The sequence below is a fragment of the Nannospalax galili genome, unplaced genomic scaffold (genome assembly GCF_000622305.1).
Source record: "Nannospalax galili isolate Female #2095 unplaced genomic scaffold, S.galili_v1.0 scaffold54, whole genome shotgun sequence".
In the NCBI taxonomy this organism is placed as follows: domain Eukaryota; kingdom Metazoa; phylum Chordata; class Mammalia; order Rodentia; family Spalacidae; genus Nannospalax; species Nannospalax galili.
Window position 1 is genome coordinate 96,708 of NW_008341028.1, and position 24,684 is coordinate 121,391.

The 24,684-nt window shown below is 38.9% G+C and overlaps 1 protein-coding gene across 2 annotated transcripts in view; it reads left to right on the top strand.

The window, feature by feature from the left end:
• Rala (RAS like proto-oncogene A) overlaps positions 1-24,684 on the top strand; it is a 65,861-nt gene that overhangs the window by 34,321 nt on the left and 6,856 nt on the right. For both annotated transcript variants that reach the window (XM_008836268.3, XM_017799016.2), the window contains exons 2-4: positions 9,321-9,473; positions 10,443-10,651; positions 20,583-20,757. In XM_008836268.3, the coding sequence (XP_008834490.1) occupies positions 9,360-9,473; positions 10,443-10,651; positions 20,583-20,757 (498 nt within the window). In that variant the 5' untranslated portion in view covers positions 9,321-9,359. The remainder of the gene's footprint in view (positions 1-9,320; positions 9,474-10,442; positions 10,652-20,582; positions 20,758-24,684) is intronic.

The window sequence follows — 24,684 nt, forward strand, 5'->3', positions numbered from 1 at the left end:
CAATTCAGGTGTTCAGTTACCACATTTGGCTAGTAACTGCCATATTGGGCAAAGTATTCCCATCATTCAGAAAGTTCCGTTACACAGCATTGGTCTAGACTATTTCCCCTATTTTGAAAATCAAAGTGAGTTCAGGGAAGTTCTCACTTGCTCATAATCAAAACATCAGAAGCAGAAGTCAGATTGAAAAGAGGAACTCCTGAATCAGTATCCATTTTTTGTTAAATCACAAATTAATTATATAATTCTACAATAATGATTAATTGTAGAATTCCAATTATATATAACATTAACTTGGAGTTCCAGTGATACAGTGATACACTTGGTCCTGTGGTTGTTATAGAAGCTGTTTTACTTTTGTATTTTAATGAGTAGTTTACATGTCTTATAAAAATACGTTAACAGATTTTAAAAGGTGCCTGGAAGTTTATACCTCTGGTATAAAAGGAGAAAGTGATGCTAATTTTAAAAATGCTTCTTAGAGTACATGCTAGTATGCATAAGGCCTTGGGTTTATCTCCCAGCTCTACGGGGGTGGAGGCAGGGGTGGGAACATTACTTTTGGCAATATTTAGACATACAACACAACTTTGGAGTCCCAATCTTAGGTATTTACCCAGGTATTTACATAAAAAATAAAAATGGATTTATACATTTCTCAGTACATAGATGTTTATAGCTACTTTCCTCATAAAATTTAAAAAGTGGAAACAACCTAAATTGTGCTATTTCTAAGCAATGTAATTTTTAAAATAATAATAAAGATGTTTTTCCAACAAAATGGATGTGATTTATAAAAAGTCTATAAGTGAAAGAAAGCAGGCACAAAAGGCTATACAAATACCCATTTATATAACACTTTGCAAACTGCAAAGCAGTGAGGATTGAAATCAGATCAGTGGCTCTTAGAATGATGGAGGAAATTGTACAAGGGCCAGAGTAAACTTTGGAATAACAGGAATGTTCTGTTAACTGGTTGTGGCTGCTACTTGGCTGCATACTTCCATCAGAACTCATTCTATGATGTTCTTTTTTGAATTTTGTTGTATTTTTATTTTATGTGTATGAATGTTTTGCAATGCCCAAGAAGGCCAGAAGAGGGCATTGGATCCCCCTGGACCTGGAGTTACAGGTGGTTTTTAGCTGCCATGTGAGTGCTGGGACCCATGAGCAGCCAGAGCTCCTAGTTCCTGAGCCATCTCTCCATCCCTGCAGTGAGGAATAGGGATCTGGTCTCATTCTGCATGCTGAAATCCAGGTTTCTCAGCACCATTTGTTGAAGAGACCCTCCTTTCTCTGTTGTATGTTTCTGGCATCTTTTTCTGAAAAAAAACATGTAGTCGTAGTTTTGTGGACTTCTCTCTGGGTCCATTTTTTTGATCAGTGTGTCTGGTTTTTTGGTGTTTTTCTGTTTTGTTTTGTTTTGTTTTGACAGGATCATACTGTTTTTATTGCTTTGGCTCTGTATTATAACTTGAAATCAGGTGTGATACTTCTGCTGTATTTTTGTTCAGGATTGTTTGGCTCCTCTGGTCTTTTGTGGTTGCATATAAACTTTAAGATTGGGTTTCTTTCTTTCTTTTTCTTTCTTTCTTTCTTTCTTTCTTTCTTTCTTTTACTTATTTGAAGAATGTCATGGGGATTTTGATTGGCATTGCATTGAATATGTAGATTGCTTTTGGTAGGATGGCCATTTTCATAATATTAATTATCTCAATTCATGAGCATGAAAGGCCTTTCTTTTAGTGTCTTTCCCAGTTTGTTTCCTGGAGGTCTTTTGTTTCCTTTATTAGTTTGTTTGTTTGTTTATGTGCTTATTCTTTGTGTCTTTTGTGGGTGGTGTTGATTCTCTGATTTCTTTTTCAGTGTATCTGTCAGTGTTCTATTGGAAGGCTACTGATTTGGGTATATTAATTTTATCTTATCCTATCACTATGCCGAAATTGTTTGCCAGCCCTAAGAGCTGTTTGGTGAAGTCTTTAGGGTCTTTTATGTATAAAATCATATCATCTTCAAATAGGAATACTTGGAGTTCTTTTCCAATTTTTTTATCTTTTATTCCTTCTCTTACTGCTCTAGCTAAGACTTCACACATTATATTGAGAGGAGTTGAGAGAGTAGACACCCTTGTATTGTTCCTGATCTTAATGGGAATGCTTTTGAGTTTTTCACCATTTAGTATGATGTTGGTTACGAATTTGTCATATGTAGCCTTTATTATATTGAGGTATGCTCCCTCCATTCCTAACCTTTCCATAACTCTGATCAGGAAGAGATGTTGGATTTTGTCAAAGGTTTTTTTTCTGCATGTATTGAGGCAATCAGGAGATTTCCATCTTTTGAGATCATTTATGTGATATATTGCATTTATTGATTTTCACCCCTGTATCCCTGGAATGAAACCAGTTTGATCGTGATGAATAATCTTTGTATGCTCTAAAATTCTGTTTACCAGTATTTTACTGAGAACTTTTGCATCCATGTTCATGAGGGAGATAAGTCTATAATTATTTTATTGTGTCTGGTTTTTGGTATCACAGCAATACTGGCTTCATAAAAACAGTTTTAAAACATTCGTTCGTTTTCTGTTTTGTGGAATAATTTGACTAGTATTGCTGTTCATATTTGAAGATCTCATAGATTTCTGCAGTGAATCCATCTGATCCTAGGTTGTTTTTTTTTTTCCTCCCGGTTGGGAAACATTCTTACTGCTTCAATCTTATTAACTGGTTATAAATCTTTAAAATTATTTATTCGTCTTGGTTTAATTTTGGTTGGTAATATGCACCTAGAAATTAATCTATTTCCTTTAGATTTTCCAATTTAGTAGCATGTAGAGGGTTTTGTTGCTGTTATTGAGTTTTTTTTGTTTGTTTGTTTTTTTTTTTTTTTGGCCTTTTTGAGACAAGGTCTCCCTGTAGCCACAGCAAGCCTGGATTCGCTTTGGAGACCAGGCTGGCCTTGAACTCTCAGAGATCCACCCGCCTCTGCTTTCCGAGTACTGGGACTAAAGGCATGCGCCATCACACCCGGCACATGTAGAGTTTTTTAATGTTTTATTTATTATTTTTATTTTATATGTATGAGTGTATTGTCTGTGTATAAGCGTCCCCATGTCATGCAATGTCCGTGGAGGTCAGGATTCCCTTGGAACTTGAGTTACGAATGGTTGTTAGTCGCCATGTGTTTGTTGGGAATTGAACCCAGGTCTTCTGCAAGAGCAGGCAGTGTGTTCTTAACCACTGAGCCATCTCTCCAGCCCAGGATGTAGGTTTTTAAAGTATGTCTTTATGGTATTCTGAATTGCTTTGGCATGTGTTCTTATGTCTCTAATAAAATCCCTAATTTTATTAATTTGGGCTTTCTCTCTTTTGGCTAATTTGGCTAGAATTTTGTCAGTCTTGTTTATATTATTATTATTAATTTTATGTATATGAGTGTATTGCCTCCGTGTAAGTACACTCATGTCGTGCAGTGCCCACAGAGATCAAAAGAAAGAACAGTTGTTAGCTGACATGTAGGTGCTTCTGCAAGAGCAGCCAATGCTCTTAGCCACTGAGCCATCTCTCTAGTCCCTTTTATCTTTTCAAAAAACCAACTCTTCATTTCATTGATAAATGTTTGTATTTTTTCTTTTCTATTTCACTAATTTCTGATTTTAATTATTTCTCCCTGTCTGTTAATGTGGGGGTTTTGTTTGTTATTTTCCAAGGCCTTGAGGTGCATCATTAAGTCTTTATTTGAGAGATCTGTTTCTTTTTCATGTAGGCATTTATGGCCATAACTTTCCTCTTAGGATGCCTTCGTTATAGCCTGTAGTTTTGGTTTCATTTTTATTAAGTTCTAAGAAATGTTTTCTTTCCTTCTTAATTTCTTCATGACCTATTGTTCAACAGTGTGTCGTTCAGTCTCCATGACTTTGGGTGCTTTTTGTGCTTTTCTTGCTGGTGATACCAGCTTTGTTCTGTTGTGGTCAGATGGAACACAGGGTAGTTTCAATATTCTTATATTTATTAAGGTTTGCTTTGTGACCTAATATGTGGTCTGTTTTGGAGATGGTTCTGTGAGTTTCTGAGAGGAATGTATATTCCTTTTTATTTTTTATTTTTTATTTTTTTGGCCTTTTTGAGACAGCGTCTTCGTGTAGCCCCAGCTGGCCTGTAACTTGCTATGTAGGCCTGGCTCACTTTGAACTCACTAAGATCCACCTGCCTCTACCTCCTGAGTGCTGGGATTAAAGATGTACACCACCACACCCAGCTTAAAAATGTGTATTCTTTAGTCTTTGGGTGGAACGTTCTACAGATGTCTGTTAACGATCCATTTGATTTATGGTTTTATTTAACTCCAAAATTTGTCTGTTTATTTTTGGTCCAGACAAACTATCCATTGGTGATGGTGAAATAGTGAAATCTCCCATTACTGCTATGTTAGAATTAATCTGTGGCTTTATATCTAGTAGTATTGGTTTTATGAAATTGGGTATACCTGTGTTTAATGTGTATATGGTTAGGATTGTAACGTCCTCTTGATGGAGTTCCCTTTATGAGTGTGAAATGACCTTTGTCTCTTCTAACAAGTTTTAGTTTGAAGTCCATTTTATCTGATAATAGAATAGCTATGCCTACTTGTTTTTTAGTTCCAGGTGCTTGGAATACCTTTTTCCATCTTTTTACCCTGAGGTGGTTGTTTAAGTTAATGGTGTTTCTTGAAGCAACAAAAATGTGAATCATGTTTTCTAATCAGCTCTGCTAGCCTGTATCTTTTAGCCAGGGAATTAACACCATTAATATTCAGAGTTAGTATTGGAAAATACGTATTAATTCATGTCATTTGTTGATTTTGTATTCTCAGATCTCTTTAGATTGCTAATTTTAGTATTGTTTGTTTTTCTCTTGTGCTGTGCCATTTGGGTATGTTTATCCCTGTCTTCTGTTAGAAATATTCCTTCCAGTATCCTCTGAATCCTTTGCGGTCATCTGACTTTAAGTTTCCATCAAATAATCAGCTGTTATTCTGAATGATCTGCCTTTATATGTGACTTGACTCCTCTCTCCTGCAGCTTTTCCCTACCTTTCTTTGGTCTTTCTTTTCAGTGTTCTAACTATAACAAGTGGGGAGTTTCTTTTCTTATTCTGTGTATTTGGTGTTCTGTGAGCTTCTAACACCTGAATGGGTATCCCTCTCTAGATTTGGGAAATTTTCCTTTATAATTGTATTGAAAACATTAACCATGCCTTTAGCTTGACATTCTACTTTTTCTATTCCCATAATTCATTTTGGTCTTTTCATAGTACCTCAGAGTTCATTCATATTCCATTAGTGGTTTTACAAATTTATCATTTTATTTGATTGAACCATTTCCTATACCTTGTCTTCAGGTCCTAATAGTCTGACTGCTACATGATCTGTTCTGTTGGTAAGACTCCCTGAGCTTATTATTAGGCTTACTGAGCTTTTCATCTCTTTTTTTCATTTCAGTTTGAGCTTTCTTCGGTGTTTTCCCTAACTGGATCCAAGCACTTTTCCAGGTCCTTCAGAGTCTTATGATTCAGCTACTTTCCCATCACTTACCAGGCTTCATCCTCACCAGCCCTTTTCTAGCTCCCAGAGTATGTCAGCTCCCTTGTGCACAGATACTCCCTGTACCTGAAATGCTTTGCCCTCAGAATTAGCTGGTGCCTTTATAAGTTCAGTTCTCAGATGCCAGCTCCTCAGAGAAGTCAGTTGTGACTGTCTGATTCAACTAATCCATCTTTATATTCTTTATCCCATAACTCCTCTTATCTTTACATTATTCTTAGAACTAGTGGAATCTTCTTATTTTATGTATGTATCTAATGTTCTGGTCAGAAGGGACATTGGCTATTTACCATACAAAACAATATCTGAGCACATCACAGTTTGGATCTTAAATGTTCCCCAAAGGTCATAATGTTGAAGGCTTGGTTGACAACTTATGACACTGTTGGGAAGCAGTGAATGTTTAGGAGGTGGGACCCAGTAGAAGGAGATGAGGTCATTTTGGGCATACCCTTAAAAAGGGTGTCTGGACTCCCATCCCTCCCCTTTCTCTCTTTGTTTCCTAATCTCCGTTGAGGTGAGGATCTTTGTTCCACCACACATTCTCTACTGTGATTCTGTCTTACCACAGGCCCAGAGCAATGTGGCCGGTCAACCACAGATTGAAACTTCAAAAACCATGAGCTTTCCTTCTTATAAGTGGATTTACTTAGGTATTTTACCACCATGATGGAAAGCTGACTAACACACTAGCGGTAAGGTGCTAAGGTGTGGAAATGGCAGGTTTGTCTAATGGGAGGCAAGGATAATTTCCTTGGTGGGAGTTTCTTTTCCTGCACAGCCTTGCAGAAGTCTGTCATATGCCACTCACAGTTTTTAGGAAATATCTATACTTTAAGAAAATATCTTTGGGAATCTTCACCTTTTTTCCATTTCTCAGTCATAGGCTATACTTTAAATTGTTCTGGAAGGAAACCCATTTGGTATAACTGCTAGGGGTTTTCTTTAAAAATATACAACCCAGGCCAGTGAGATAGCTCAGCAGGTAAAAGTGCTTGCTGTCAAGCCTCGCAACCTGAGTTTGATCCCCAGGACCCACATGGTGGAAGGAGAGACTCGTCTCCTGAAAGGTGTCCTATGACCTCCACTGGAATGCTGTGGCATGCAAACACATGCGTGCACACACACATTTGAAATAATAAATAAATAATAAATAAGTAAATAGAATTTAAAGATTTTTTTTGAGAAACCCCCCATATTAATTGATATGGTAATAACCAGAGCTCATGCAGTACTTACTGCTTTAAAAATAATCGTTATTTAGCTATAAAATGATGATAGTTGCAACAGATTAGGATCTTAATTAAAAAAGTCATTTCCTAATGTATGTATAAACTGGATTTTTAGTTCATTATCTAAAGTATACCATAATTGCCACTATTTTTGAATAGTGATAAGACCTCAGAATCTGATGATCATGTTCTCAGTACCCACGTAAAGAGGGCATTGTCCTTGTTTGTTGAGTTGACTTAAACTTTTAGTTCTTTGCCATACCTTAGTTCAAATGACTTCTAGAATGTTTATGCTGTCATAAGAACCGACTCAAAAGTTACATGTATGATGTGATCTCAGCTGTGCTAAACAGGAGTGAGAGTGTCAAAGGATGTGAACATGGTCTTGTTAAATGGATGGTAGAATTGTGAGGGGTTTCTTTGTTAGAATACTTTTCTGTAATGAGCAAATGTACAAATGGCTGTAATTTCTGGGCGAGACATGATGCAGTGTCCAACTCTTGAGTGACCTAGACTGCTTAATGTGAGACCTAACATGTGTGGCAGAATTTCCTGGCCTCCAATCCTGATTGAGACTCTAGTATCAGCAGCTGCTTTGTACCAGTTTGGTCTAGTACTCCCCAAGGTTAGGTCTGGCTGTAAGCCTTTGTTCATCCATTCATTCACTACATGTGAACTGAATGATTCATTCTACCAAGCCACGTTAAATTAAACATAAAGAAAACCAAGAATGACCAGTGAGATAGTTCAATAGGGAAAGGCATTTGCTGTGCAAACCTGACAACCTGAGTTTCATCCCCAGATCCTGCATTGGAAAGATAAAATCAATCCCCCAAAATTGACTTCTGACCTCCACATGTGCTCACACACAATAAATAAATTATTTTATTTTTATCTTTAAAAGAAACCATTTAAGAGTCAATGAGCTGGCTCAGCAGGTACAGTGCTTGCTTTACAAGCCTGATGACCTGAATTTGATTCCTAGAACCAACATTAAGATAGACGAGAACTACTCCATAAAGTTTTCTTCTCACCTCTGTATGTGTTCCATGGCATGTGCCTGCACTTACAACATGCACATACACCATTATGTTAAAATAACCAAATAGACATGGTGGTCCCTACACTCGAGTAACTTCTGGTGTACTATACCTGAGAAGACCCTTAAGGAACAACTACACACTTGAGCAATTTCAAGTTGTGTTCAGGGTTACAAAGGAAAAATAATCAGATGCTACCTGGGAGCACTGAACCAAGGAAAGCCTAATTTATATTGAGAGTTTCAGGTAAGGGTCAGACCCCCAGACTGAGAAGAGACAGCCAGGTAAACAGGAAACTGCATGGCCAAGGCCAAAGGCAGGGAAGAGCATTTAAAGAACAGAAGGAAACTAGTACAGGTTTGACAGCTGAGCTGGGAGACACGGGCACAGATAAGGAGATGGGCAGCATGGGAAAGGCCTGTGGGCTGCCATTTAGGAAAGCTGTTGCCTGTGACTTTGACAGAAACGTGTCTAGGAGATGCTGAGGAGGAAGATGTAACCCTTTGATTGCCTAGTAACAAAGCCTCTTTCCTTGAGCCTCCAAAACAGTGTTTGCTGTGACTTTGCAGCCTTTTGTTTTCCCACTAAAGCCTGGTACTATGGCCATAGGAAACTGGGTGCCATTAGTACCTGTCACCACTACAGCTTCTAGAATAATCTGGACTCCACATTGAAACACTAATGTATTGAAACAAATGGTTGTTCTAAGGAAAATGAGGGCATGCTAGATCAAAGTATTGAAGTTAATATTAACTATCAAAACCAAATAACTAGGGGCTGGAAAGATGGGTCAGCAGTTAAGAGCACTGGCTGTTTCTTGCAGAAGACCCAGGTTTGAATCCCAGTATCTCCTGTTCCAGGGGATCCAATGCCCTCTTCTGGCCTTCACTGGCACTGCACGACACAGGTGTAGTCAGTACATTCATACAAAATTAAAAAAAAATTTTAATTAAAAAAGAAAACAACCAACATCTCCATAGCATGATAATTGTTATAAGTTTGTTTACTAGTTCTTTGAATGACATTTCTTCACTTAGAGCAAGACTTCCCAAAGAGGTCTAATGAATGACAATCATTTTTGTTTCTTACTGAATTTAGAAGGAACATCTCTTCAAGTATTGCTGATATGAACCGATAGGAAAGCAAAATGATCTTATAACCTGTTTGCAAAAACTGTGTAAATATATTCCAGTGTAACTAATATGACATTATTACCAGCATGTGGTTGCCCTAAGAAAGTTTCACATTTAGTCACAGTTCATTACAGGAAGAGAAATGCTTGCTTGTCTCATCCTGGTAGCATTCTGATAAGTGATTCTTCCCCTAAGAGCATGTACTTCATTTGTCCTTTGTTTACAATCACTGCAGAATGAAAGCTAGTCCCGAGTCCTGAGGACATCTGTCTCTTTCCTACTTTGGAATTTTGAAGAACTGTACTGAGCCCTACCTATTTTATTTCTCTTAGATTCTTCTTAATCCTCTGGTGAAAACTCTGGGAAACAGGATGGCTGCAAATAAGCCCAAGGGTCAGAATTCTTTGGCATTGCACAAAGTCATCATGGTGGGCAGTGGTGGTGTGGGCAAGTCTGCCTTAACTCTGCAGTTCATGTATGATGAGGTAAGTGCTAAATTCACAGTAAATATTAAGGATTAGGCTTTGAGAGAATATTTTGCTTAGTTTTGGTGTTATTTTGGCTGGAGTCTTTGAGTCCTTGAAAGTTCCTTCCTAGTAATATTTTTTCCATTTTTAAGTTGAGAGCCAACATCTATGCCTGCTTAATTTTTTAATTCAAAAACTTAAGACCCTTTAAGACTCTAGGCTTTAGCATTTTTATTTTTAGTATTTTAATGGAGATTCCCATCTTAATTAGTAGAGCTAGTGAGTATAAAAACTGATTGAGACTTGAGGTTGACTTACAGGTAGTGTTAGTTAATAAATTCAGTGCAAAGTCTGTGCTTGGCACAGCACTAATTCACCTAGACAGATACAGGCCAGGTCACTAAATGTGTACTTTTGGACAGTCTACATAATGGGTGTGTATATTTATATCAGACTTCATCATTTTGGAATTAAGGATCCATCCTATATACATACAGCATTGTATTCTTTCTCTAGAGGAATGCTATCAAGTCTTAATAATTTAAAAGTTGATCATCTATTTTAACCATTTATTCTCAATTCTTCCTCTCGATAAAATCCCAGCTTATGGTTGCTAAGTACTTTCTTAATCCTCATAACAGTCCTGGGCAGTAAGTAGTGGTATCCCTATTTTAGAGGAGAAAACGGAACTTTAGAGAGATTACCTGTGTTGTCCAAGAATAATTTGTGATGAATGGCCAAGTGTCTAACCTGGTCTTCTAACAACAACAGCCAACAAATCGTGTGGGTTTTTAGCACCCAGTCTGTTTCTATTGTTTCCGCATAGCACTTCTTTCACTTAAATAAAATTTGATAGTTTTTACCATTAGGAAAAGGAGGTAAAGAACACATGAACTTCTGTACTATTCATAGTGATTTCTAAATAAGATGCTTTTAAAAGCAAAAATAATAATTTAAAAATCAGTGTGTTTTTTTCATGTGTTGCAGTTTGTAGAGGACTATGAACCTACCAAAGCAGACAGCTACAGGAAGAAGGTAGTGCTGGATGGAGAAGAGGTGCAGATCGACATCTTAGATACTGCTGGGCAGGAGGACTACGCTGCCATTAGAGACAACTACTTCCGAAGTGGGGAGGGGTTCCTCTGCGTCTTTTCTATCACAGAAATGGAATCCTTTGCAGCCACAGCTGACTTCAGGTAAGTGAGAACGTGGTGTTGCTCATGGGCTGCACAGCAGTTCCTTCCCAGAACAAGGTGGACAACCAGAGCTTCTTGTTTGTTGCTCTCTTACTGTCTCGAATAGTGTGTCTTCCCCTGTGTGTATACACAGCTATGCAGATGCACATACATATTCAGGTTCTTACAGCTGCCCTACTGCTGGCTACATTGTCACTTCAACTGCCCAGCGACCCTTTGTGCTTTACTGAACCAGTTCTCCTTAGAGTAAAGCACTGCTGCTGCCATCATAGTCAGTACTGAGAGCGTATAATGGTGCCCCACCCCCGGTTTAACATCTTTCTGAGTTAGTCATGCATCTCTCAGCATGTCTCATGTCAGCAGGCACATTGCCATTCTCCTCCCAGAGCACAGCCCTCAGTTCCTAAAATACAGATAATGTCACTGTGACTTGCACACTTTGGTATGTTCTACAATATATCTTGTTTACTGTGTATTTAAAGTTTGACATCCATTTGATTTGGAGGAGCAGTTCTAGTGAGTGGAAATGATATTACTTTATATCTGAGAGAAGTTTGGCATAAAAAGTTCTTGATTCGTTTTGTAAGTACTGTGCATAATCAAAAATGCTCAGGGCTGGAGAGATGGCTCAGCGGTTAAGAACACTGGTAGTTCTTGCAGAAGACCCAGGTTCAAATCCTAGCACCCACACAGCAGTTAACAACTATCCATAACTCCAGTCCCAGGGGATCCGACATCCTCTTCTGACCTCTGCAGGCATTGCACGTTATAGGTGCACTTACCTACATGCAGGCAGTATATGTATGCACATAAAATAAATAAAAATAAATAAATTTTTTTAATGCTCTTTACTTACATATGTTTATTTCTGTGCTATGAGTCTGCTTTCATTATGCAGGATACAAAAGAGCATGTACTAGATCCTCTAGTCAAGATTTGCACAGCCTAACTGAATATATAAGGCATGAAGCAAAACCTGATTGAGGGTAAAGCAGGAAACATGGGCAGTGATCATTACAGAAGATCCAAAAGGGAAAGAGGGTGGGAAAGCTTCTCAAATTAGATGGGCCTTTGAGAACAAAATGTATTTCAACTGGTTGAATGAAAAGCAGCCAGGACTTATACAGAACATACTTTTATGTGTGCTTGAAAGACTCAAGTACTTAAAGGAATCTAAGAAAACATTCTTTCCCAAAAAAGGCATGTAACTGAGAAATTTTACAATACACATTCATTTGTAAAATTAAGTTTCTTATTCTGTAAAGGAATTTCTTTTTTTTAATAAACAATTTATTGAGAATTTCATACATGCATCAAATCCATGCCCACTCCCTCCCCTCCAACTCCTCCCATATCTCCCCATCACTTTTTTCTGATAACTTCATGTACTCTTTCTTCTTCATTGATTTTTTTTTTTTTTTTTTGTGGGGCTTTTGGCTACTCATAACATTCCCCCTTCTGAAGAGGTAACCCTAAAACCCTTTAAGTATTGGATAAAAGCTCCCAAATATTTTCAACATTTTTGGCCTTTGGAATGGAGTAGGTTAGAGGCCCAAGGACATTGTGGGTTTTAGCCAAGAAACTGCCTACTTTTCTTTGGGGTCTTTTTACCCTAACTGCCTAGCAAATTCCTACCTCCTGTTCTTATCACACCATCCTCTGAAGAGGTTACCCAAATTGCCAGTAGGGAATAGGGACGCAGACTGCTCTGGCCTCTTCCATGCTGAACAGGGATGTAGGGTAAGTCAGTTGGAGTACCCCTTCAGTGGGTCTATCTACAAGATTCCCAAATTGCATAACTCTTACCTTGTGGAGGAAAGGAAAGTCTGAATCGTGACTAGGAGATATGAAGGAGAAGTAAAGGCAAGAGTAATTAGCATTACAAGTTCTAGACAGGGAACTAGAAAAAAGTCAGAACTGGACAATTTTCAAATGTTCATATGAGAGTCCATTGGAATTTCTTTACAATGGCTTCCAAAAGCATCCCTCTATTGGGTTCTTCCTCATTTAAAGCATCCACCTATTGGGTTCCTCCTCATCTTCCTTTGGGTTGACAAGGCTGGACTCGAGAGTGAACTCAGGATTTGTTTTCAGGCACTTTGACAGATATTCAAGTAGCTAGAATCAATGTCAGTTCCTTCTCAAATGCTTCTAGATAGAGAGAGAAAACAAATTTAGCCATCATTTAGCTTTTAGGCTAGAACAATAGCTGGCTGTCTCCCTCAGCTGCAGGTGGGCACTACAGAACTGCAGGCCAAGATTTGAAGTCTTACATCTGAGTAGCATTGTCTTATTAGAAACAGACTCATACTTTAATCTTTGGTTATACTTTCCTTTTGGTTGTTTAAGATCATACAGTTGGCCCAAATAAATCAATTTGTTTTTACACTTAAGGTCATTTGAGGATCTGTTCCTCAGGGGTCACGTGGGCTTGGGAGGAGCTCCTGGCTCCTTTTACCAGTTCCATCTATGTGAAAATAGGTCAAAGGTCCTGCTCGACCATATCTGGCTTCAGTTGGAAGCATGAATGAGCTGTTTCCTCTGAGTTGACCCTCCTCTTTGTAGACTGGACAATGGTTCAGGTCCATCTGCTGGGGTCTCCATGGCCTCACTGAACAAGAAGACAGCTGACTCACCAGTAACAGGACATTTTGAGAGATGTTCCATAGTCCCTTGGAACTTGGTCAACTGTGGAGGGCAAGGGGCAAAAACTGTCCTTTAAGTCCCTCTACTATTATTGAGTTGGGGTTAATCTGTGTCTTAAAGTCCTGTAGTATTGTTTTTATGAATTTGGGTGTACCAGAGTTTGGTGCATATATGTTAAGGATTATAATACCTTCTTGGTTAACTGTTCCTTTGATCAAAATGAAGTGACCCTCCTTATCTCTTCTGATCAGTTTTACTTTGAAGTCTATTTTGTAAGGTATTAGAATTGCAACCCCTGCTTGTTTCTTAGTGCCATTTGCTTGGGATAGTCTTTTCCATCCTTTTACCTTAAGATAGTGCCTGTCCTTGAAGGTGAGATGGGTTTCTTGCAAACAGCAAAGAGATGCAGTTTGTTTCTTGATCCATTCACTTAGCCTGTGTCTTTTGACTGGAGAGTTCAGTCCATTGATATTTAAGGTTATTATTGAAAGATGTGTTTTTGGTTGCTGTCATTTGATTGCTGTTTGTGTTCTCTGTCTAATTTTGTGTTTCCTTGATTATACCTTTATTTATTTATTTTCTTTCATTGCCCTTGGGTATAGTTGTTTCTCTCTCCACTCTCTGTGTTGCTTCAAGTATTCTTTGAAGGGCTGGTTTTGTGGACATGTATTCTTTCAGGCTTTTTGTGTTATGGAAGACTTTTCTTTTCCCCCTCAACTATAATAGACATTTTTGCTGGGTAAAGTATTCTAGGCTGGCATCTATTGTCATGTAAAACTGGAAATACCTTGGTCCAGGCTTTTCTGGTTTTCATAGTTTGCATTGATAACTCAGCTGTAATTCTGATGGGCTTTTCTTTCTATGTGACTTGCTTTGTTTTTACTATGATATGTTGTAGGGAGCCTATTTGGTGTTCTCTGTGCTTCCTGTATTTGTACGCGGATGTCTTTCCTTAATTTCAGGAACTTCTCTTCTACAAACTTGTTTAAGATCTGGTCAACACCATTAACCTGAAATTCTTCTCCTTCCTCTATTCCTATGATCTGTAGATTTGGTCTTTTCATAGTGTCCCACATCTCTTGCATATTCCATTCCTGTGTTTTTTTTTAATTTTCCATAATCTTTCTTGAGTGGTCCAATTCAACTTTATCCTCCAGTGTTGATACTCTTGTTTTCCATTTCATTCATTCTAGTGGTAAGGCTTTCCCCTGTTGTTTCAAGTTGGCTTACTAAGTTTTACATTCCTTCTTCATTTCTGCCTGAGTTTTCTTCAATGTTTCTCTTTTGTGAATTTATTCAGAAGTTTATCATTATCTTCTTTTAGTTCTTTGATTTGTTTTTTCGTGTGTTCTTTAACTTCATCGAATTTCTTGATCATGTTTATGATTGTTCTTTTAAATTCAATTTCTTGGTCTATCTCTAGGGGGTTCTTCTTGTAGAAATCTTCTACAGGATTGATGGAGTTTGGGGGAACATAGTGTTTTGGCTTTCCATTTTATCCTTTTTTTGTTGTGATTTTGGCATGTGAATTTCTTTTGTTGTTTATGATTCTGGTATGAGAATTAAGTTGAAGTATGCTTCTGTTTGTATTATCGGGATACCTAGATTCTATCTTTATTGGTTATGTAAAGCTGGTTGGTACAGGATTCAGGTTCCCTCAGGTTTAATTTGGAGGGAACTAATGGCTTCAGATCAGCTATTCAGGAGTACCACAGAAGCCCAATTCAGGTTCCAGTCAGGTACACACAGGCTTCCTTCACCACGTGGAGGCAGGATCTAGGCGCTTTCAGGCAGTCCACCCTCTCAGGTTGTCTACTAGAATTTCAGCCTTCACCTACCAAAGCCAGATCTGCCCTGGGCCTTGGGAAGGGCCTCACAAAATCCCAGGTAGGGGGATGGGTATGGCGCAATTAGGGGAAGCTCACCACCATGTGGAGGCAGGATTGGGGGGCTCTCAGGAAGTCCCCTGCGTTTTCAGCCCCTCTGTCAGAGGCCAGAGGGAGGCCAGATCTCGGCATTCTCTGGTGGCCTGCTGAGATCAGAGCCGCTATACTGTATGATGGAGGTCAGAACCCATCCTCTCAGGCTCTGTAAAGGAATTTCATGTATGATATAGCATAAAGGGTGACAGATGCTGGAGACTTGTAAACCTGAAGGTTATACAAGTGTCTATGCGTATTTATTTACGCATTCAGTGAATGTGTGGAGTTTATTATATAGCAGGCCCTGATCTAGATAATGGAATGAATTTTGTCACCATAGTTACTGAAACCAAGGCAGCATCTCAGGAGAATAAAGTATTTCCATGGCAAGAATCTTGGGCTGTTGACTGTTACAGGAAATCAGGATGATTCATTACTGTGCTGGTATATCTCCAGTATGTTGCCCTTCCCATAAATAAAGTGGTCCTAGTGGCTCAACAGCCCTTGGAAAGGCAGTTTTGAGATGATTTGAATGGTTATAGTAGGCACTCCACATGTTCAAACCTGCAAGCGCAACTAACACAGGTGCTAGCTCTCCACTTTGCCATCAGCCTTCCTGGTCATCTCTCGCCAAAATAGACCCATTGCTTCACATCTCTACAAGTTGTGTACTTTTATCATACTTAGCACACTCTTCTACTGATCTTCACTTATGCTTTTCCTTATAAGGTAAACATTCTTGAGAGCAAAACACATTTCTTTTCCGTCTCAGTATCAGTTGCAATCATATAGCAATATAGTACACGCTTAGTAAGTATTTGACTCGAGAATCTAACTTTTTGGACTCTCTTTTTATTTTATTATTTTCATTTTATTTGTATGTGTGTATTGCCTGCATGTATGTAAGTGCACCCATGCCATGCAATGCCTGTGGAGGACAGGATAGGCCATCAGATCCCCTGGAACTGGAGTTACGAACAGTTGTTAGCCATCATGTGGGTGCTAGGATTTGAACTTGGGTCTTCTGCAAGAGCAACCACTGTTCTTAACCACTGAGCCATCTCTCCAGCCCTGGGCTCTTTTTTTACATCAAAAATGAAGTTGGCCAGGTGTGATAGCACATGCCTTTAATCCCAGCACTCAGGAGGCAGAGGCAGGCAGATCTCTGAGTTCAAGGCCAACCTGATCTATACAGTGAGTTCTAGGCCAGCTGGAACTACAGGGAGACCCTGTATCCAAACTCACATACATGCAGGCAAGTTGCTCATACACATAAATTAAAAATAATATATTTTTTTTTAATGACAAAAGTTGGGTGAAAGCCGGACATTGTAGTACACACCTTTAGTTCCAGCACTCAGGAGGAAGAGTCAGGCAGATCTCTGTGAGTTCAAGACCAGCCTGGTCTGCATAGTTCCAGGCCAGCTGGAACTACAGGGAAACCAAAAAAAAAAGAAGAAGAAGAAGAAGCTGGGCCAAATTTTAAAGGGACTTTTTAAAAAAATATATTTATTATTTCTGTTTTATGTGTATGAGTGTATTGCCTGCATGTATGTGAGTGTACTCCTGTCGTGCAGTGCTGTGGAGGTCAGAAAAGGGCTTCAGATTCCCCTGGAACTGGAGTTAAGGACTGTTCGTAGCCGCCATGTGTGTGCTGGGAATCAAACCCAGGTCCTCTGTAAGAGTAGTCAGTGCTCTTAATCACTGGGTCATCTCTCCAGCCCCTAAAGGGACTTTTATATTTTAAAAATTTATGATAACTAGGGCTAGAGTGATGGCTCAGCAGTTAAGAGCACTGACTGCTCTTGCAGAGGATCCAGGTTCGATTCCCAGCACCCACATGGCAGCTACAACTGTCTGTAACTCCAGTTCCAGGGGAATCTGATGCCCTCTTCTGACCTCCACAGGCACTGCATGACACAGGTGCACTTACACACATGCAAGCAATATACTCATACATGTAAAATAAAACTGATAAAATATTTTTTAATTTATGATATCCTCTAAAACCATATCGAAAGGAGTGTAACATTAAGCAAAATGTGTATGAAGGTTATAGACCTAATAGTGCCTTTCTATGACAACTAGGAAAGTAGTATATAAAACTAGCCTAAGAAATACCATCTTCTCATCTCTGACCCAGTAGGCCCAGGTCTTCCTTGATCATGTTTCTGGGAGCATTAAGGTTTCAGAATTGGTCCTCTACATCACCTAAGAGTAACTTACTAGGCATTTATTAGCACAGATGTGCTAGGATCACAAACACCTAAGTCACATTCACTTTTCTAGTAGTTAGTGGGACTAAGTAGGTCAATTGTCTTAACATCTTTGTTTAGTCTGCCAATCATGAAGAAACTGGCTAAGAAAGTAACAGAGAGTCAGGTGTGGTAGCATACCTGTAACCCCAGCACTTGAGAGGTGGAGGAAGGAGGACCAGGGATTGAAGGCTATCCTTGGCTACACAGCAAGTTTGAGGCCAGCCTGGAAACAAGACTGTCTCAAGAAAATAAAGACAAAAACTTTTTCTTTTTTTTTTTTTTTTAAAGAAACAGAAAATTTGTTACCTGCCCTGGAAAAAAAAAAAAAAAAAAAAATTTTTTTTTTTTTTTTTTTTTCCAGGGCAGGGAAAAAATTTTTTTTTACTTTAAAAAAAAAAAAAAAAAAAAAATTTTTTTTTTTTTTTTTTTTTCCAGGGCAGGGAAAAAATTTTTTTTTACTTTAAAAAAAAAAAAAAAAAAAAAATTTTTTTTTTTTTTTTTTTTTCCAGGGCAGGGAAAAAATTTTTTTTTACTTTAAAAAAAAAAAAAAAAAAAAAATTTTTTTTTTTTTTTTTTTTTCCAGGGCAGGGAAAAAATTTTTTTTTACTTTAAAAAAAAAAAAAAAAAAAAAATTTTTTTTTTTTTTTTTTTTTCCAGGGCAGGGAAAAAATTTTTTTTTACTTTAAAAAAAAAAAAAAAAAAAAAATTTTTTTTTTTTTTTTTTTTTTAAAAAAACAAAAAATTTGTTACCTGCCCGGGAAAAAAAAAAAAAAAAAAACATGATTGGCCAAAATTTTCTTCACAAGCACATCACAAACTTAATAGCAAGAATGGTGAGTTGTTGACATGCTTTTTGCAAGAAATTGTGAATGGTAGGAAATATAATGCTGTGGACCGTTCAATTTAACTATGCAGCTTAGCACGTAACAACTAGGTGCCATGCTTTTTAACATTTTATTTTTAAAGAAAGATGTTTAAGGTAGGAGTAAATCAGTGGAGGATAGAGGTAACTATAAGCAAGCTAACAGTTTCTGAGCCTTGGGTTCCTCCTCTGTAGCATCAGTATAATACTAACTGTACGTTTGCAGTGAGGAAACGGGGAATGGCATCTAGAAAGCCCTTGAAATTGAATACTCAGTAAAGTTATTTGGAGGTGGTGGGTAGTGGTGAGGAAATACTATCCAAGGGGACAAAACAAATCAATCTGAAGAATGAAGACTTTTTTACTTGGTCTCAAGTATCACTGTAAGATCCTTGTAAAAATCAGATGTATTTTGTTGATCTACTATTCAGATAGTTCATTAATTTTTTCATTTTCTCATTCTAAAATGTTTAATTTCTGTACCTTAATAATTTCAGAAGTGTCATGTCTAAGATGAAGATAATAAATCCATGTCTCACATGTTTCCTTCTGTTTCTTAATTTTTAAAAAATTAGATTTATTTGCGGGGGGGGAGAGAGAAGAGAATGAATATGAATATGTGTATAGATGTGCCACTGGGTACATGTGAAAGTCAGAAGACAACTTCTTGGAGACAGTTCTCTTCTTCACCATGTACAAGGTTGTCAGGCTTAGCAACAGGCACTTTTACCTTGCCAGCCAAGCCATCTCACCATCCAGTGTTTCTTAATTTTTGAAAGTGAAAAGGCAGGGCTGGAGAGAGGGCTTAGCATTTAAGAGTGCTGGCTGCCCTTTGCAGAGGACCTGGGCTCAACTCTTAGCACTCACATGGTAGCTAACAGCCATCCATAACTCCAGTTCCAGAGGATTCAACAGCTTCTTCTAGCCCTCTGTAGGCATTGCACGCACATGGTAGGTGCACTTACATACATGAAGGCAAAACACTCATACACCTAAAAATAAATTTAAAAGTGAAAACACCAGATAGGGTTGCAGACACTGTAACCTCAGTTCCTTGTGATGCTAAGGCAGAAGGATCACAAGTTCAAGGCCAAGCCAACCTGGGCAACTTAGTGAGACCCAAGTCTCAAAATAAAAAGGGGTGAAGGCTTAACTCAGTGGCAGAGCTCTTGCCTGGCATGCACAAGGCCTTGGATTCAATCCTAAAGCTGTAAAAGAAATAAATAAAGTAACTAAACATCTTCTTCAGTACATAATAAGAGCAGCTAAGATTTATTATACATTTACTGTATGCTGTGCATAGTTATACCGAGCACTTTACATTTAATCCTCATAGCAACTATGTAAGTTTCCATCATCTCATAGATGAGGGAAAGAAGTACTTTGCTCACAGTCACATGACTAGGAAGAGTGGAGCCATTGTACTTTAAAGTGAGTGACCCTTTCATAATCTGTAACATCTTTAAATTCAAGATCTTGTATTACTTTCAGAAATTTCTGTCATGTGGAGATTTTAGAGTATTTTGAGGGACCTTTGATATGTGATAAGAACAGGGCTTTCTTCCTCTGAGAACGTCTTCCAAAACAACCCATAACCCCAGTTTATTATGAGAAAAATACTACATACATCCCAGCTGAGAGCAAGTCAGGTCTGTCATGCTCATCAGAGCAAGGATTGTCTGAGAGTCCACACAGCCTGTGGGAGTGTAAGGAAACTAAGTTCCTATGCTATCCTGGAGGAGTTCCAAGAGCAGAAAAGAGATGCTGTGTCAAACTAAGCATGTCTCACTGAGGAGATGACTCTGGTAGAACGCCTGCCTAGTGTCTTTAATGCCCTGGGTTCCATCCTGCATTGAAAAAAAAAACTGAAAGCTTGGATTTGAATGGAAAAAAAATGTATCATTATTGGTACACGAATTGTAATCACGCAAACATAGAAGCCCAGGAGAGTGTCGTGTTCCTGAGCTGAAGCAAAGCTCACAACTCTCTACTGCTGCCCTGCTTGTTCTGTTTGCTGTGTTTTCCTGTCATTACAAATAATGATAAAAGGAAATGTTTATCTGAATTAATTGACAGCAGAATAAGGAAGGCATATCTATTATTTTCTATGAGATTACTGATAAACTTGTTGTATAGAAATATTATTGTAAACAAATTCTGATTACAGGTAACTGGTTGTTATTTTGTGATTTTTTTTTAACATACAGACATTATATTAATAGTTCTTATTTTTACTTATCTAGGGAGCAGATTTTAAGAGTAAAAGAAGATGAGAATGTCCCATTTCTACTGGTTGGCAACAAATCAGATTTAGAAGATAAAAGGCAGGTTTCTGTAGAAGAGGCAAAAAACAGAGCTGACCAGTGGAATGTTAACTATGTGGAGACATCTGCTAAAACGCGAGCAAATGTTGACAAGGTAAGATGAGGCTCTTTCTCATTATATCGTAATAAAAATACTTGATGTGCCTTAAATTTTTCTATTTTATCTAGAATTTGAGAGCCAAATTAAGATTTAATGCTAGTTGATTTTTTTTTTTTTTAACCACATTTATTGGGATTGGGGGAGTATATACCATGGTGCCTGAATGAAAGTCAGAAGACACCTCGGGCTTGGTGACAAGTCCCTTTACCTACTGAGCCATTTCAGTAGCCATGGTATGGGCTGGTTTTTCTTCCTGAATGCTCAAGTATAGCATGTTAGAAGTTCTGAGTTTCACCTTATCCTTGGCTTCCTAAGATACAAGACACCACTGCAGCTGAATGTATATTTTAGAACATCAGTGGCATTCCTGACCCCAGTCACTGCCTTTATTTTTAATGGTATTGTGTAGTGTAGTATACTTTATCCCAAGATGGTAGCACTGAACCAGCTTGCCCTGGCCAGTGTCTGCCTGGCCCTCATTAAGGTCTCTGAAGTGAAGGCACCTTCCAAGATGGAAAAACCCTAATTAAGAGGGTTCTAAAGTCTCCATTATTACTGTGGCAATCCCCACACTCTGCCTTTTTTTTCCCGGGTGCAAAGGGAAATCTCCATGTCTCCATTATCCTCACACTTTGTGCAGAGTGGCCCTTCTTAAGAACTATGTGTAGCCCCTTCCAGGATTAGGGGAGACTATCTTCAGGGCTAAGATGGCTTGAAGGCCTCCTGATGTGGCCCTTGTTCGGTCCTCATGTACTGAGGCTATCCAGAAATGCCTCTTAAACCCAGTATATGGGCTAAGTGTCCATAAAGCCAGGTAAACACATGTCCTTCATTCTCACCACCATATAATGGGCCCAATCATTAGAAAGATCCAAACTCTGGTCCTCATTATTGCACAGCAAGTGCCCTTTACTGCTGAGCCGTCTCTCCACCAGCACCCATAAAACAAGCGGGGAGTCCTGCACATGCCTGTAAATCCAGCTCTGAGGGATCTGATGCCCTCTTCTGGCCTCCATGCATGGATACATATAGATGTATATGTACATACAGTCACACACACACAGAGACACACACACACACACACACAAATAAATCAATCTTTTAAAAATGAGGCTATAAGTAAATATGCTGATATGAAATGATCTTAGTGAAAAAAGCCAGCGCAAAACAGTATCTCTGTCTGTTGCCAAGTGTGTTTTAGGGGCACACTCATGTTTCCATGTGGATCAGAGAGCCGAGTTACAAGTGCGTGTTCGTCTAACTGTGAATAGTGTCTGTTGGAATCTCTTGCCATATGTATGTTTTGGTTTTTTTTTTCAGAAGAGAAACAGTAAAGGGATGAGTTTGCATCTTGTTTTCAGTTTTTGATTGCTATGATATAATGCCTAGGAGAAACAGCCTAAGGAGAAAAGATGTATTCAGCCTTATGGCTTCAGAGATTTCAGTCCAAATCCTTGTCTTGACCTGTTCTGGTCATGATGAGGCCGACCACCATGGTGGTGGGAGCAAATAGGGAAGGAAGCTCACTCTGTACCCTGTGGTAGATAGGAAGCAGAGAGCAACAAGAGACCTGCCAGGGGCACCAACTCTCACTTCAAAGGCATGCCCCCAGTGAGCTACTCCTCCTTCTAGCTAGCTTCACTTCCAGAGTTGCCAGAACTTCTCACAGTTGTGCTTTTCAGCTGTGAACCAAGCATTCAGCACATTCAGACCATAACAAGACTTTTAGTTATTTTGGTTTTATAGCAAAATATACCCCCAAAACTTTCTGAGTGATACAAGTGTTTATTCTGCCCATGGATTCTGTGATGAAGAATTTGGACAAGACACAGTAGATGTTGCTCATTCCTAATCCACTGGAAAGCTTTAAGCCTGCACACTTGCAGTACCTAAACTTGGACACATGACGGGCTCAGCGATGCGATGCTGGCTGTGGTCCAGGGACACCTCAGTTCTTGTCCACATGGCCTGTCCCCTGTGCCATAACCTAAACTTTCTCCCTGCACAGTGGCAGAGTTCCAATGGCAAGTGTCTCAGGAGATTTGAGAATCAGGCAGAAACCGTACTGCCTTTCATGACCTCACCCCTGAAGTTATGCAGCATCATTCAGCCTCATTCTACTGGTCAAGACAGTCTCAGACTCCCACGTGGGGTCCAGAGGAAGGTCAGCATAAACTGTCTCCTGGTAGAGAGAGGCAAGATTCTGAAAGTGTGCGTTGGAAATGCTGCTGGGACAGTTTCTTGAGATAATCTACCTGAAGTAATCCTTTTCCAAAACACAACCAAGGTACAAAATCATTCTGAAACTGTAATTTCACATACTGGTACTCCCTGCAGTTTGACGCACTGGTAAAGTACCACAATAAAAGCAACCTGCAGCAACTTACCAATTTGTAAAATTAGATCACTCTTGGGTTTCCAGCTCAAGCAATCTCATAGTTGGATGGTACTTACATGAGTTGGACACTGTGGCAGACACTGAACCTTCAGTCCTTACATGCATTCAGCACTTTCTAAATAAGGAAACTGACATGTGTAGCAATAACATAACTAGCGGACAATCACAGGGCTGGTGGTGACATGTCTGCCCACTCTGAATTTGGCCAGCTCTGATGATCATATTCTTTGCTTACGCTTTTACTCAGTGATGGTTGGACTAGCCTGTGGTAAGTAGATGCCATCCACTTCTAGAAACCATATCGTCTCCTGCTGGGTTGTAATGCATTTTTCATTGTCACATAGAACAAATACTGGCTCCACACAGATCGCTGGAGACACTTCATCCCCAGCCGGATTCCTAAAAGACCATTTGAAGGATGTTTCAAAGAGGCAGATTTTATTTATTTACTTGCTTGCTTTTTTGGGAAAAGTTCTTAGTATATATCCCAGGCTGGCCTCTGACTTTCAGTCTTCCAAGATAGCCTAAGTGCTGACAACAGGCATGTGCTACCATGCCCATCAAAAATACAGATTTTTTTTTTTTTTTCTTCTGTGTGAATAGTCATCACAAGCAGAGCTGTTGATCTCTGGGTTGTCTCAGAGGACTCCCCATAGGCTCCCAGACCATCTGAGCAGACTGCTTGGCACTCGTTTGTTTATTCACTGGCCTTGCTTATACCCTTCTAGCTTAGTGCTCTGCTTCCTAACTCCTAGCTCCAAGGTTGCTCTTGATTTTAAGGAATCTTTTGGCAGAACTAAAATAACTTCAGCAAGTAGGTATCTAAAGAGGAGCTCTATTTATTATGCTAAGAGAGCCACTTTAAACCCACGCAAAAAATTTAATAGACTTATTTTTTTGAAAATATCAGTTTTTTAATATTTTATTTATTGTTTTTATTTTGTGTCTTAGTGTATTGCCTGCATGCATGTAAGTGCATCCATGTCATGCAATGCCCTTGGAGATCAGAAGAGGGCATCGGATTCCTTGGAACTGGAGTTATGGATAGTTGTTAGCCACCATGTGGGTGCTGGGATTCAAACCCTGATCTTCTACAAAAGCAGACAGTGCTCATAACTGCAGAGCCATCTCTCCAGCCCCGGAAAATATTATTTGAGTTTTTTCATTGTATAAGTAATGTGTAAACACATGCTTATTGTTTAAAGAGAAATAGAAGTGTAAGGGAGAAAACGAAGCCACTTTTCAACCACATTCATTCCACGCTTCTCCCTTCCCTCCTGTAACCAGTGCACCACTACTGTTTGTTTGCACATGCTGAAAGCAGGGATGCAGAAACAAAAGAGAAACTATCATTTGCTTGCTTTTCCTCTATAAATAGAGTTGGTGTGTACGTCTTCATTTGCTTCCTGTGGCTGTGATACACCATGACCAAAAACAACTTGGGGAGGAAAGGGTTTATTTCAGCTTACAGGTCCATCATTGAGGGACACTAAGACAGGAACTAAAGACAGGAGCTTGAAGCA